Source organism: Solea solea, chromosome 11 (genome assembly GCF_958295425.1).
Source record: "Solea solea chromosome 11, fSolSol10.1, whole genome shotgun sequence".
Taxonomy (NCBI): Eukaryota; Metazoa; Chordata; class Actinopteri; order Pleuronectiformes; family Soleidae; genus Solea; species Solea solea.
The window spans coordinates 18,061,965-18,076,658 of record NC_081144.1 but is presented as its reverse complement, the minus strand read 5'-3'; the positions used below and the strand labels follow the sequence as shown (position 1 = coordinate 18,076,658).

At 41.3% G+C, this 14,694-nt stretch overlaps 1 protein-coding gene across 3 annotated transcripts in view; it reads left to right on the top strand.

The window, feature by feature from the left end:
* The window catches only part of soga1 (suppressor of glucose, autophagy associated 1), a 70,677-nt gene that overhangs the window by 4,163 nt on the left and 51,820 nt on the right, over positions 1-14,694 (top strand). For all 3 annotated transcript variants that reach the window (XM_058644159.1, XM_058644158.1, XM_058644157.1), the window contains 3 exons: positions 2,214-2,315; positions 2,567-2,689; positions 12,428-12,577. In XM_058644159.1, the coding sequence (XP_058500142.1) occupies positions 2,214-2,315; positions 2,567-2,689; positions 12,428-12,577 (375 nt within the window). The remainder of the gene's footprint in view (positions 1-2,213; positions 2,316-2,566; positions 2,690-12,427; positions 12,578-14,694) is intronic.

Sequence of the window (14,694 nt, the reverse complement as noted above, 5' to 3'; positions counted from 1 at the left end):
TGATGGGAAGCCCTGCAGTGCACTGGGCCTGCTTGTGTCTGTTGTTGCAGCTGTGAGGAACACCTGGTTAGTGATCAGGAGATCAAAACAACACGCTGCTGCTGCAACCGTGTTAAATTGTAACTTGTAAAAACAAAGTACAAAGGCCTTGATCAAAAATCAACAACAACACACTCCTGCTGCTGCTGCTGAAGTGTCGCTCTCTCAGTTTCTTCCTCGCAAGTCTTATAGATCAGAGTCCACATCTCAGTGTAATCCCCTCAGCCTGTCCTTATTCCACTATATATACATGGGAAATAATAGTAGTAGTCTGGTACACAGAAGAACAAGTTATTCCACTCTACAGTTGCAGTGCGGCTCGGCTCTGGTGTTTTTTCGGTACCTGCTCTGATGAAGTTCCAAGCGAGCTGAGCCGATACTAAAATGTGACGTCACTGGAAAAGTCCGACACAGGAATCAAACTGAACAATGATGAACTGTAGATCCCCAAAACACGCGTCAATCTCTGACAAACTGACATGAGTTTGAAGTTGAAGCTATAGGTTGTTAACAATCGTGATGTTCCACCTTTTATACCTGCAGTCCCTTTTCTACTTCAGGTGACGTGCATGAAGTTGAGTAATGAAATGATGAATAAAGAATACGTGTAGCACATAAAAACATGCAGGATCTGGATCTGACACAAACCCCCAAAGATAAGACTCTGTCTGGGCTTAATTTGACTTAATTTATGACTGTCCTGTGACGACTATTGAAGATAACTGTTGAGCATCTGTGCAGCTTGTACTGATGAATGTAACTGCCAACTCGATGCTTTACTCCAGTGTTCCGTTGGATTTACACAGCACAGTTAAAAGCGACCGACAATGAAATCATCACCACAGAATGTTTTCCGGGGACCAGTAAATAAATACGTGGAAAGTTTGCATTTTGTTGTTACCTCTGAATCAGTAACACCACGTTTCTTAGTAAGGCTGGGCAATATGGCCAATATGTCTATACTGAAGATTATTATATATTGCTTTCATACCCCCAAAAATGTCATGTCAAATATTCTCACCCTCCCCTGAGCACGGTTACCACAGCAGATAATTTCTGACCTGAACTCTGACATCTGGTGGATTCCCTGCCCTGACTGCCTGGTGCTTGCTCACATGATACAAACCATCATGAAATTCAGTCACCAGGGCCGGTCTGCCTTTGGCACTGAGATGTGTTAGTGTGTGAGGGGTAAAGAAGAAAATTAGCAAGTGTGTGAGGGGAACAGACCTGACCTGACCTCAGTCTGTGCACACCACTGCACCCACTAACCCGCTGTTGTCACTTTCACACGCGCAGAGGTTTGTGGCTGCTACAGTCGGCTGCTGCAGAAGGTGACCCACATTTCCCACCGTAGTAAATCCTGACAGCACTCATGCAAAATACTACAGATACTCCTGCTCCATCATGCACACACACACAACAAATGAACACAAAACTTGCACACTGTTGTTGTAGCCTGTCTCTTACTGTCCCGTAAAGCCCAGCGACCCTGCATTCTTCATTCAGTGTAACGTTAATTTTACTGCTGATACGCTCTCTTTTTCAATTAGGATTCACACGGTTGATGCAATTCCTGAAATGAACAACTTATCTAAGTCTAACACAGCAGAAGATAACGACTCCTCTTACAAGTAATCATGTGGACTGGCTTACCTTTAGTATCGGAATGTCTTTTAATGCTTTAAAAGGACTGCATCTCCCTGTGGGGACGGTTCGTTTCCTCTCTGGTAATCTAATCTATTCTATTAGTCCAACCTTTGACCTTCATTGTACTTCCCCTGAGAAAAAGGGTGAATCAATACACCGTCATATTATCTCCCTGAATAAACTGTCAGACGGTTGGTTACAACATGTATCTTTACATCTCTTAATATTAAATAGCTGTTCATTTTAGGAGCACACTCATCGTTATAATGCTTATCCTGATAATGTGCTAATGATGGTGAGCGAGCGGTGATTTTAATGGGAAATTGTTTTGATGATGATGATGATGATGATGAAAGGGATAGTAACTTTTATTAAACATTAAGGAATTCCCTTGACGATCCAACTCTGTGCGCCAAATATGCACAATTTGCTCCTCTTTAAGTCTCTACAGCACAAACTGTAACAGCATTTTCTGTATCATGACAAAGTCATCTTTAACACTCTTCTCTCTCCACCGTGTCCAGGATGAGATGGAAGAGTTGCGGTCTGAGATGCTGGAGATGAGGGACATGTACATGGAAGATGACGTCTACCAGCTGCAGGAGCTACGGCAACAGCTAGAGCAGGTGTGTGTGTGTGAGGTTGACTGGTTTAAACATATAAAACAGGAATACACTGTGGGTAATCGATAATCTTCCAAACGACCATTTAAAGAAACTGTTCTGTCTTCAGTTGCTGAGAGTAGCTGCTGTCTCACGTGTTTGAGTACTGCATGTGTTCTGTTGTGTTTTAATGGCGGCTGATCGAGTAAGACAAAGTAACAGAGGAAGTTACTTGGACGTAATATGGTAGATGACTGGTGCCTTTTGATTTTCAGGCAAATAAGACCTGCCGCATCCTGCAGTACCGGCTCAGGAAAGCAGAGCGGCGCTCTCTCCGCGTGGCCCAAACGGGGCAGGTGGACGGTGAACTGATACGGACGCTGGAGCAAGACGTCAAAGTAAGTGTCCTTGCTCTCCGTCAAACAATGTAGGCGCGGAAGCTCTGAAGGTGTGTGACAGCTGGATATTTGTATAATACGGCATATTTATCTGCTTCTTATTAAATCAAATGTTATACGTGGCCTTATCATGGATTTTACGTCCCTTGGCATCCATCGACTTCTGTACCGGTCAAAGTCGCCTGAGTTTAGTTTCTCTCCTGGTGAGCCGAGGTGCGTTGAAATTTTTTTTTTTAGTTGGCAATCTAGCAGGGTAGCTCACCAGTGGAAATAAACGTAATATTAAAAATAAATCAAATGTGTTGGTGGTGACGTTCAGGCTCGAAAAGATATAGTCGACCTTAAAGGAAATGAAACGCTGGCCGGCCACGCTGTCTTGAGTTTATACAAGGATGTTTGTTTATACATTTCGTCATGACCCAGTTTCTCTATCATGTTGAAGTCATGAGACCGTGGAGAGGTCAGGCGTCCTCTGTTTACGGAATTCCCCGGTTTAAAATATGTAGCGTGGACTAATTGTCACGGTGACTTAGAGAGACTGAGCGCCACATTAGTTGTGTCATCTGAACTCATGCACTCATTTCAGCCGCTCTAGAAACATACACAGACGTCACATATACATATGTATACAAACCCTAACCCTAACCCTATATATGTGTGTGTATACACGGATACAGCAAATGGACTTAAACAAACCCTAACCTTACCCGAACCGTAACCATCACAACTAAATCCCTTAAACCCAAACCCAATTCTAACCCTAGCCCTAAAACCAAGCTTCTTTCCTGTCCCCTCAGGAATCCCCATTTCTAAACCCATGCACTGTATTCAGGGTAAAGCCTCTGTGTATCTGTTTCTTTTTGTGTTTTTGTCACACTGACCCTGGATTGTGGATACACTCTGTCAAATTCACTACGATCTTCCAACATTTTCCATGTGATGGTCGACACAATGAGGCCTTTATACCGAGTGGGAGTGTGTGTGCGAGGGAGACCGTGATGTCACTCTCTGAGGGCTTTCTGCCTGCTGTTGCTGCCTGTCTCTTGACCGCTGTCTCACCATCTGGTTGTTTTGGAAGGAAGGGGAGGAAGGAAGGATGGAAGGATGGAAGAAGGGGGGGAAACATCAACGGCTGAGACGGATAGGAGAAAAAAAAAAACGAGGGTGTGGTCACTGTTTGAAAATTCAAAAAAAGCCAATCAGAGCAGGAGGATGAGGGGAAAAAAACAAATTCTGAAGAATCTGGGAAGAATTAGCTGGATTTAATGGAGTAGATTTGAGTGGAGGTCTGATTTGAATTTAAATATTAAACGGTCGGCCAGGGACGGGGAGTGGAAGAGTTACGTCAGGGATGACACAGGAGGTGGAAATATTCAGCCTGCGTTTGCTGCATTAGCAAAGACAAACTGAAAGAAATAAACCCGAGCCTCCCTCTCTCCCACAACACATGGCTCATTGTGTCTGCTCTCTCCGACAGGGTCAAGTAACTCAAGTTACTGACTGTGTGTGTGTGTGTGTGTGTGTTTGGGCATTAAACTCATGCAAAGCCTCTCTCTCTCTGTTTATTTTGGTAGATCCATCATTTAGCTTAATAAAAAACTAACACCCACTCTTGACTATGACTCATCAGCTCTAGTGGAAAATCGGCACAATAGCTGTTAAACACGACGGATGTGCTCTTGGGCTCCCCCCACAGTTGGTAAACGGGATTGTTGGTTCCAAGTAGAACGTTGTAGTTCTTTTTGTGGAACATTAGGTTACATTGTGCCTTCTCCAGGCAACGCAGACCTGCTAAGGCTTTGACAGACGTGACATTCAGCCTGTTTTCAGAATGATGGTGTTTGAAAATTCTACATTGTGTGTGTGTGAGGTTTAGTGAGATGAATCTAGAACAGGGAAATCTGTATCATACAGTACATGAAGGGTAAAATCTGAATATTTAGAAGGCTAAAAGGATTATTTTCAGCAATTGTTATATGTAATCTAACTACAGAAAAAAACAAAGCTTTTCAAAAGGAACAGATTTATTTAAATACAGTTACGCTTTATCTCCCCTAAATGATTGTTTCACTGCTGCCTAAAGCCACAGACTGCCAGACTTTACAGTAAATTAGCTCCTTCTGCAGTGTGCACAAAGAAGGAACTGTTCCATGTGACAGTGAGATGAATCGCCACTAGTTTGCGAAGAATCATCTTGAAGGAAATGTGAATGTGCTTTTTTTGGCTCTTAACAAAGTTCATCAGGGATTTTTCTTGACTGTTGGAAGTACAGGGTCACCCTCGCTGACCGCGTCCCAACAGCGACGCGGTCAGCGAGGGTGACCCTGTACTGTCCAACTTGACTTCGACTTGCTGCTCTTCTCTTAACTGAGCAGCTTTTCTAAAGTAGCTGGCTTAACTGCTGTTGATGCTTTAAGGCTCTGATTGAATGACTCACTCACATGCAAATGCACACACATTTGAAGATGTGAACACGTGTGTGTGAGTGTGAATCCCTTCTGTGTTTCTGTGTCCTCTGCTGCTTCTAGGAAAAGACAAAATCTGAAACAGAGTCTTTGTAAAAATGAATTAGAGTGACATAAAAATCCCCCTCTTTTAAATCACATGCTCTTTTTTTTTTGTGTGTGTGCGCGTGTGAGTGATTTCACAGGGTGTATATCCATCAGAATCTCCATGAGACTTTATGACATCATTTCCTGTCACACTCACACACTGCTCTCATTCCCACAGGCTACAGACATCTGGACACACACACACACACACACACCATAAACTGCGTCACACGTCTGAACTTTTTCACTATTTAGAACAAGTATGATAACTTTGGATAAATGTCAGTACTTTTATTGTCTTGTGAGTTTACCTAAAGAAAGGTGACATTTATTTCCATTTACACCTTGCAAAATCCAGCCATTTCAATACAAGCAGTTGCCAATGAAACTGCTAACATTTGTTGTTGTATTTAAATGAATTTCTATGTTTTTTTCCCTACACAAGCCAAGCGTTTCTTATTTTGATGACATGGTCCGGTTTTCAGTGTCTGCGTTAGAAAAACCTTGGCAGAGGAAAACAAAACTCTCTTTGTGCCAAGTGAGACGGTACCTATAATTCTTTATCGCTGTAAACAATGCTCTTACATAAACATGCTGTTTGTGTCAGCTGAAAACATTTTAATATAGACGGTGTTTAGCTTATTGTCGCACAGAATGGAAAACAGTGTGGCCGTTGGGTGTCTACACTCTGGTCGCTCGTTGCCCAAATAAGGAGCGAACACCAATTCAAAACTTCACTGTGCTATGTATAATATTTACACTACGCATGTAGACTCTGTAGACATCACAGTAGCCGTAAATCTAGAGTTCATCCCCGGGGTCTGTCATAGTGCCACAACTGTCGGATCCCTCTCTGAGATAATACTTTCTAACAATAACCTTAAGAAGTGCACGTAACCCCGGGTCATTTGATTAGAACAGCATCCCGTGTAATCATCTGTTCAGGGCCACTTACCAGCCTCGTCTCCACATGCTCTCTGTGAATGTATGGGACAGATAGAGACGGATAGATAAAATGTTATCTCTCTGATATCTCCATCCCCCACTCTTGCACCAGGTATTGCGCACAATGCATTTCCTCTATACTGCTACGTTACACTACTACATCTGCTGCATATATTGATGATTTCTGTCATTTATAGTGACTATTTAGACAATTTTCAAAGAAGAAAATGCACATTTATCGGTGTTTCCATCCGCTGCTGTGAAGGGAGTATTAGGATTTCTCTGAGCTAAGCAGTAGTCTGTGTCACCAATGACGGATTGGTGCAGTTTGATGACATAAACAAAGACCAAGCCTTTCACTTTTGCTGCTGGGGTTTTTCTGGTTGTTCAGCTTCTTAAATGTGCATATTTTCTGTTTTCTTTTGCTGAAGTCATTAAGACTGAATCATTTTGTTTTGTGGACAAAAACAAGACATTTAAGAAAATCATAATTTCCAGGTTTGGTAAACACTGATCAATATTTTTCAACATTTTCTGAACTAAGCAAGTGCTCGATGAATCGAGAAAGTAATCGACGGATTCATCGATGATGGAAATAATCGTTAGTTGCAGCCCTATTTTAAATTCTAGGCAGCACCACTGACACCGTGCACACTGTTCTTTTAAAGAGATTTAAAATATGAGTAAAATTAAGCCTGTTTGACAGTCATTGACTCACTGAAGTCATAAATCACTCAAAAATGCACAACATTGACTGTTATTCACTATTATCCTTACATTTTAAACAATCAGTTTAAAAAATAATTGAGAGATTTTCGTTGCTGTGAAGTAATGCTGCGAAAGTAAATACTACGTTGTCACATAAAGTATTGTACACAAGTGAATCGATGGATGAACAGATGTGAAAATAGGATTGTAAGTGAGATCGCACACAACTGTCAAAAACAACGTCATTTATCACGTTCCATCACTCTGTCACTTACCTTCCTCACTCCCCTCTTCCCGCCCTCAATCCAAAGATAGATGGATCACAGCCTGTCCTGGAACGGCTGTCACGCCAGTGTCTCTCTCTCTCTCTCTCTCTCTCTTACACACACACACACACACACACACACACACACACACGCACACACACACACACACACACACACACACACACACATACATAATGGCTTTATATAGAGACATGTAGCAGATTACTGTTGTGATGTAATGTTAGCAGGAACATCCATCCATTTTCTACCGCTTTATCCTCCACATGAGGGTCGTGGGGGTGCGGTGCCAATCTCAGCTGACATACGGCGACAGGCGGGTCACACCCTGGACAGTTCACCAGTCCCAATGTGGAACATATATGTCCAACAAGGTTAAAACCAATCTCAAATGCAGAATAAATCATTTGTGTTTGCAGATACAATGGTTTTATCTGTTGTGTTTGGCACATGCAGGCAGTTGTTTTAGGCAGCACTTGATTTACTTTGCATTTTGTTGGTGGAGCATGTCCTGAAGGGCTATAAACACGGCTTATCTTATCTTACACTTTATTTAACCTGCTGCCTGTATTTTACTCTGCCACTGAAGACTGCGCACTCAAAGCAAGTATAACAACATTTGATTGAACCCGACACACGAATTAGATGCCGCTAACACCTTCACTGAACTGAAACATTCACCTATGTTTGCATCAAATAAATGAGCGCGCTACTGTCGTCAGAAATGACTGGTTCTTTATCCCGTTTTTTTTTAAGTGTGTGTGTGTGTGTGTGTCAGCAACAGATAAGTGACAAAAACTGCCTAGAAAGACTTGTGAGTTGTCACGCACACGCACATACACACATACGCGCGCTTTCCATAACGGTCATCTCACTAATGACTTCTTTCCCTGCAGATCTTATCAGAGATCTCACTTGCAGTCAGTTGGGGTTAGTGTTAGTGTGTTTGTGTGTGTATGTATATGTGTGTGTGTGTGCTCCGTTAAAGTGCCAGCAGACTGGATAAAAGGAAGAACAAGAGTCTGTTTGTTGAATGCAGTCAAATACGCACACACACGCGCGCACACACACACACACACACACACACACACACGCACACACACGCACACACACACAGTGTAAATAAAAAAAGAGCCTTTTGATGACTAACTGCCACTTGTTGAACGATATTCCTGTTTGTCCTGTGGCCAGTGTGTGTGTGTGTGTGTGTGTGTGTGTGTGTGTGTGTGTGTGTGTGTGTGTGTGTGTGTGTGAGCGAGAGCTTAAGAGAGAGGAGTATGTATATAGTGTATATACACACTGTATATAGTCATTGGTATACTTTCATATACAAGGCAATACTCAGACTACTGCCAACCTACATTTTTAATTTGATTTCACTGAGAAGTGCTGATCCGCACTCTTTCCGTTCACAAGATCATTTGTTGCTTTCTCTTCCACGTGTCCGCCCTGAACTAGGTAAAACGGCCTTTGTTCATTCTGCACCTTTTGCATGGAATATGTTGCAGAAAGCCTGGAAACTAACTGAGTTACTTTAATTTCATTGAACGCTTTCAAATCTAAAGAGTTCTTGTGCTGACTCCACAGCATGCCCTTGTTTTTCACCATGTGCTTGTAAATTTAATCTGGAATCTTTTTTTTTATATGTTTTCCCTTTGTGTTTTTAACTGTGTGCATTTGTAACTGTTGAGTATTTTGTATTTGCTGAGAGAGAAAGAGAGGGAGAGAGACTCTTCCGCTCTTTAAGATAAACACACACACACACACACACATTTACAAACGCCAACATTTACACCCTCCCAGCGCGACTGCACTCAGCCTGAATCCTAATTACACGCTATCGCTCTGTTGCTAAGGTAAGACACACTGTGAACGGCTTCATTGGTGTCAAATTCCTGCACGTTTGCCTTGAACATAGAGAAGCAAAACAGCATTTATTAGGAGTCAAAGGCTGGAGAGCAGGGCGTTATAGAAGTGAGGAGAGAGGGGGATGGAGAGAGAGAGAGATGAAGGGGGGAGGAAGATGGAGGAGGAGATACAGAAGCCCACAAACCACCAGGAGTCCTTCTTACTTTTACTTACACGTTTGTGAAAGGAGCTGTCATAAATCATAAATCACATATATCAGCTATAGCTAATTTTGGTAACACTTTACATTACAAGCCAATGACAACATGGTAATTGTAATTGTTATTACCAAGCTATGTTATTACTTTAGAAAAATCATCTCACTATTACCTTGTTATTGCAAACTGAAAATTGCATGACAAATAAGATGGGTTTTACCCATATATTAATACCCCAATACAAGAACTATTACTATAAGGGTTACCCTAAATTGTTTTAGCTGCCAAAGTCGGTCCCTGCGGAACAGGTTTGGCTCACACTGGTCTATATTATGGGGTTTCTGGCAGAGGGTTTGTGACTGGAGAAAAAGGAAAAAAGTCTCTAACAGTTAAGCACAAGGGGAACTGTTAGGAACTAAAACAAGAGAGAATCTGACAGGGAGGGAAAACACACACACACACACACACACACCAACATATTAAAACATGAATTGGAGCGTGGTGGAGCTTAGGGAATGACTGAATAGAATGGGAGTGGGCAGTACAGAGGGGCATTGTGGGACTCAGCTGCACAGTGGCAGTGTTTTACTTACACACACACACACAGATTTTGACGATGCGCTGTGAGACACATATTGTACAAATGTGAATGAAACCAGACAAAGACACACACACACACACACACACACACATATATATAAGCCCTCACATATTATTATGAGTTCTATAAGTGTTGTTTATGTTGAGTCCACTCGAGCTGCACTTACAGTAGATAGATATTATTGGACAGATTTTCACATCATTAAGAAACTCCCTTCGGTGGTTCAGACGTGAGACGCAGCTTTGTTCAAAGGACTGCTTTGAATTGACGCACTGAACAACTTGTTTCCATGTAGTCAAAGGAAAACACTGTGGCAGGTTACGAGAGGACAGTGGTGTGTCCATGTGTCTTCATCTTGTTTAGTCGAATGATTTGTGCATGATACATTAACGAAGCCCCCCACGCTAATTGTTAGTAGACTCTTAAATCATCAGACACTAAACATCGGACATTATTCTGTTAGATTGAATCAGTGAAGGTTAATGAGGTGTGAGTTCCTTTATGAGCTGATTTGAGTGATTAACACAAGCGCTTCTCTCCAACGTAGGATAACTCTTTTTAGAATCATGTTCACGCACATATTGCAGCTGTTCAGTATAAAAAGCTAGATTTTAAGTTAACATTTTGACCAAAATGGATCTGTTAAAACAAATGTGACCAGTAAATCACATTGTTGCTCAGTGTGAACGGGCTTTAGTCACATTAGTCACATGGAGTCACGCTAACATTAACACTCATACTATACATCAGTCAATTAGAGCTGAAACCCTGTGTGGATACATTTTTTTTTTTCAAGTTAAAGTCCTTATTGTAACTGGTTTAAGGTTTTGTTGCTTCTTAGTTTTTACATCATTATAAACTGTTTGTTTTTGTATCATAAACTGAATATTGAACTGAATTGTTAAGTCAGGCAAAAATAGAAAATTGGGCTGGGTAAAAAAAAGAAAAGAAAAGAAAATTCATATTGATCTTCATTTGAAAGATCTGATAACAACATAACATCACAGGCAAAGAGGAAACACACTGTGCCCTCTGCTGGACAACTTTCTTCAAACTGTCTGATGAGATTCTAGGCTGTGCATAAAAAGTACATTGACGTTACAACGATTAATCAGTAATTTGATTCTAATTGACTACGAAATGAATTGTCAACTAATACTTTTTAATAAAAAAATATATACATATCATTTTTCAGCTTTCAGTTTCCTTTGCTCCATTTAATAAAGAAATCATTCATCATTCAATTCATTTTGGTTTGTGAACAAAACAAGACGTTTGACAACCAAGCAGACTTGGAATGGGAAGTGAAATGTCTTTAAATGAATCGATATCAAATCTAATTCAATTGGAAATGGAATGGAATCTTGACCTTCTGAACTGTTTTGACTTTATCTGTGCTGTGGAAGTGTGTCTTTGAATGTCATTGAATACTGTTGACCAAACTAAATTATACTCACAATGAATGACGTGCAACATTGTGTTGTGTATTATATATTCACCAGGGGTTTGGCTTTAGTTTGACTATTTGACATGAGAAACTTTTAATGAATGAATGCCATGGGGGTGACTTTTTTTTTAATGAGATTACATTATATTATATTATCATCGCCTTGGCTTTATTACACAAATAACCCACTAAGGGTGTCACAGGCAGAGAATTCCTGCTGACAGACGACACTTCACAGAGTCTCGGCTGAAATAACTGCTCCTCTGCTCTGACACAATTCTCAGTAACAATGATACGAAACACGAGACTCATCATTTATCTGCACAACGATGAGCCACGTTAAAAGTCATCTCCTGTGCAAAATCCCATGATGACAGACTCTTGCTGGTGGATTTAAGATCTGTTTACTGCTGGAGTTACTCATATCTCCACTTCATGCTGAGTCATGCACTTGGAATATGAACATTACATTTGTTTGTCGGCCTGGTTTTTTGTTGTATTGCTATATTTAGTGTGGATTCCGTGGTCATGTAAACAAAGACACAATGAAAAGTCGCTCTCTGCGTCTGTTGGAGTCAGCTATTTCAAAACCAGACAACGTTGGTGTCGATGTGCACAAAACAATTTCCACGTTAGTTCAGTTTTGTAAAGACTATGCTTTTGAAATCAAAACATTTAACAGTACTTTTTCTATCATGTTTTCTCTTAGGAGATGATATTTGCAGCTAAATCACCCTGAATGTTTACAGTGTCATAATTCACTGCTGCTTGCTGTTATTCAAAAGATATAATGTGAAACATTCCACAGTAGAATATCTAAATGTTCACTCATAGGATATCAATCCAAACATCCTACACCTCACATGCTTTTGCTCATACTTGTAAAATGTCTTGAAATGACAAGTTTCATAGTATAAAGTAGAAATCCGTAGAAATCCACGTTTCTATTCAAGGTCATTTCCATCACCTTTTAATGACGTCACCCGCTTTACCTGTCACTGGTATAACTTCCAACAACAGTTCCCACGATCCCACGGGGCTTCCTGACGTCTTCAAACTACGTCTTTTATTTTAATTGAGAAATTGCACACTGTGCATTTCAATGAGACACATCTGAACTCTATTGCTTCCTCAGGTGGCGAAGGACGTGTCCATCCGCCTCCACAGTCAGCTGGACAGTGGGGAGAAGAAGAGGAGTCGTCTGGAGAAGGAGAACGAGGAGCTGAGGGTCCGACTGCAGGACCTGGAAGTCGCCAAGCAAGTCCTGCAGCAGGAGATAGACAAGGTAGGATGGATTTCTTCAAATCAACTGTGTTTGTCGTCTTCTCTGCTGCGAGGCTGTGTAGTAAACCTTTGTTAAAGTAGATTACTAGTATTCGGTAGTGTACTAGTACTGTGTTCTTGAGTTTGGACCTAAGTGAGAATTTCAGTGAAACACTGAGGTCCACACAGATTTAGCTCGGCGTCCTTTTGGTCCCTTTGATGAAAACTGTGTTCATCGTGCTCACTTTGCCCGGGAGCCCCAGGAGAGCTCGTCTCTGTTCTCATCTTGTGCTGACTTCGTCTCTGCCACTCTGCAGCCTCTCCAGGGACACTTTAGTTCCAGGAAGTGTAGCCAGCAAAACACTGCAATGTGCAATGACTGACTTAAATATTGGTGATGGTGCCAGCTGAAGTCAAGAGAAACAAAACACAGTTGGTGTAGCAATGGATGGAGCACCCTTCACTCTGACCTCATAGCTCAGACACACACACACACACACACTCTGTTCTGCTCAGTGTCTCTTTTCCCTAATGTCTCATGGTCTGATGGCCTTGGCCCAGGCCTGGGTCCATGTTATGGGGCAGGCTTGGATGGATGTCTGGGTATCTGGCAGGGGATCTGGGTCGGTCTGTTCTGGTCTGGCTGGACTGATTTTCCCTGTGATGCAATACAGGTTTACTGTTTATGGACACGGACTGTGCTGTGGCAGATAAGCAGGAGATTTACTTAAGTTAAGTGGATGAGAGAAGAGGTGAAAGAAAATTGCTGAGTTGCCTTTTGTGTGTGTGTGTGTGTGTGTGCGTGTGTGTTTAGGCTGCTGTGTAGGTCTTGTACCTGACTGTCTGGGTCAATTTGCTGTCCCGTCCGTCATTTCAAACATAACCTGTGGGTATTGGCTGAAAGACCAGGTCTTACAGATACAGCACCAGTGGATAAATCACTTCTGTCTGTAAATGTTTTGGGTTCTATCTCATGGTCCTGGTCCTGAGAGGTAAATAATGGATCTTCTCTAATTTCTACCATGATCATCGATTTTGTTTGCTGTTAGCAGAGTTTTAACCTTTTTTTTTATTTTCAAAAAGTAGTCCAGCCTGCCTTTTTTTTTTGTGTTTTGGATGAGGATGATTTTGTATTTGTTGTACTGATGAGTCAACATCAACCATCGCCCACGAATCACTCCAGCTGTTCCCTCATGCGCATTGTAATAAACATCTCAAAATAAGAAAAAGTCCACATGTACTGCAGTGATAATTGATTCAAATGTTAGTAACTCAATATGAGTTAATGTGTTTAGCCTGTTTATTGACCTGGTGACTTCTACACTGTGGCTTTGTCTGTCTGCTGACGGTTTCATAAGCTGTGTTGAGTTATGCTAAGAGAGGGGAATTCTTCACATAGCTGATATGATACAGGGTGTGTGTGTGTGTGTGTCCATCCACATGGGAATGTATCACCTTTTATCAGTATGAACAGCACTTGAGTTAATTTATGACTGAGAGACGAATGAAAAGAATGTGGAAAAACAAGGACCGGTCCTTTTTTCAAAGAGAGATCGTGTCCAATTTTTTTAATGCACGTTACAATTAAAAGTGAGTTCAGAGCAGATCTGCAGACTGGACACAAAGACATTTAATCACATAGACAATGGACTCTGTGGTGATCCAAATGTGTGGAGCAGGGTTTGTGAATTATTGATTGTGTAGTAGTGGCTGCAGCCTCCAGTCTGCACTGGTATTGACGTTCTTTGAAAAGCAGAGCTTTCCAGTGAACTGGCGCAAACCTCCACTGATGCAGGCTTTCAGTATTTTACTGGGAACCAGAGAGGAACCAGTCTGTAGTTTATATATTCACTAAGAGAGATCGGAGCACAAACTCTATATTTTTATTATCCTGCATTCAGGAGGTAAACACAATTGCTGCACAATATATTGAAATTTCATCAAAATACAAAGTATTGCATAAAGCAGTTATATTGCCATAAACGTAGATTATTGCTTGTTTTAGTTTTGGTTGGCTGCAAATGTAATGGTAGATAATTGCTTTTGTTTTGTTTGTATTTAAGAATTTTCCTCCGATATGACAGCCAAGCACAATTGACTCTACCCCACCGAAACTGAATTAGTTGGACAATTGCATTT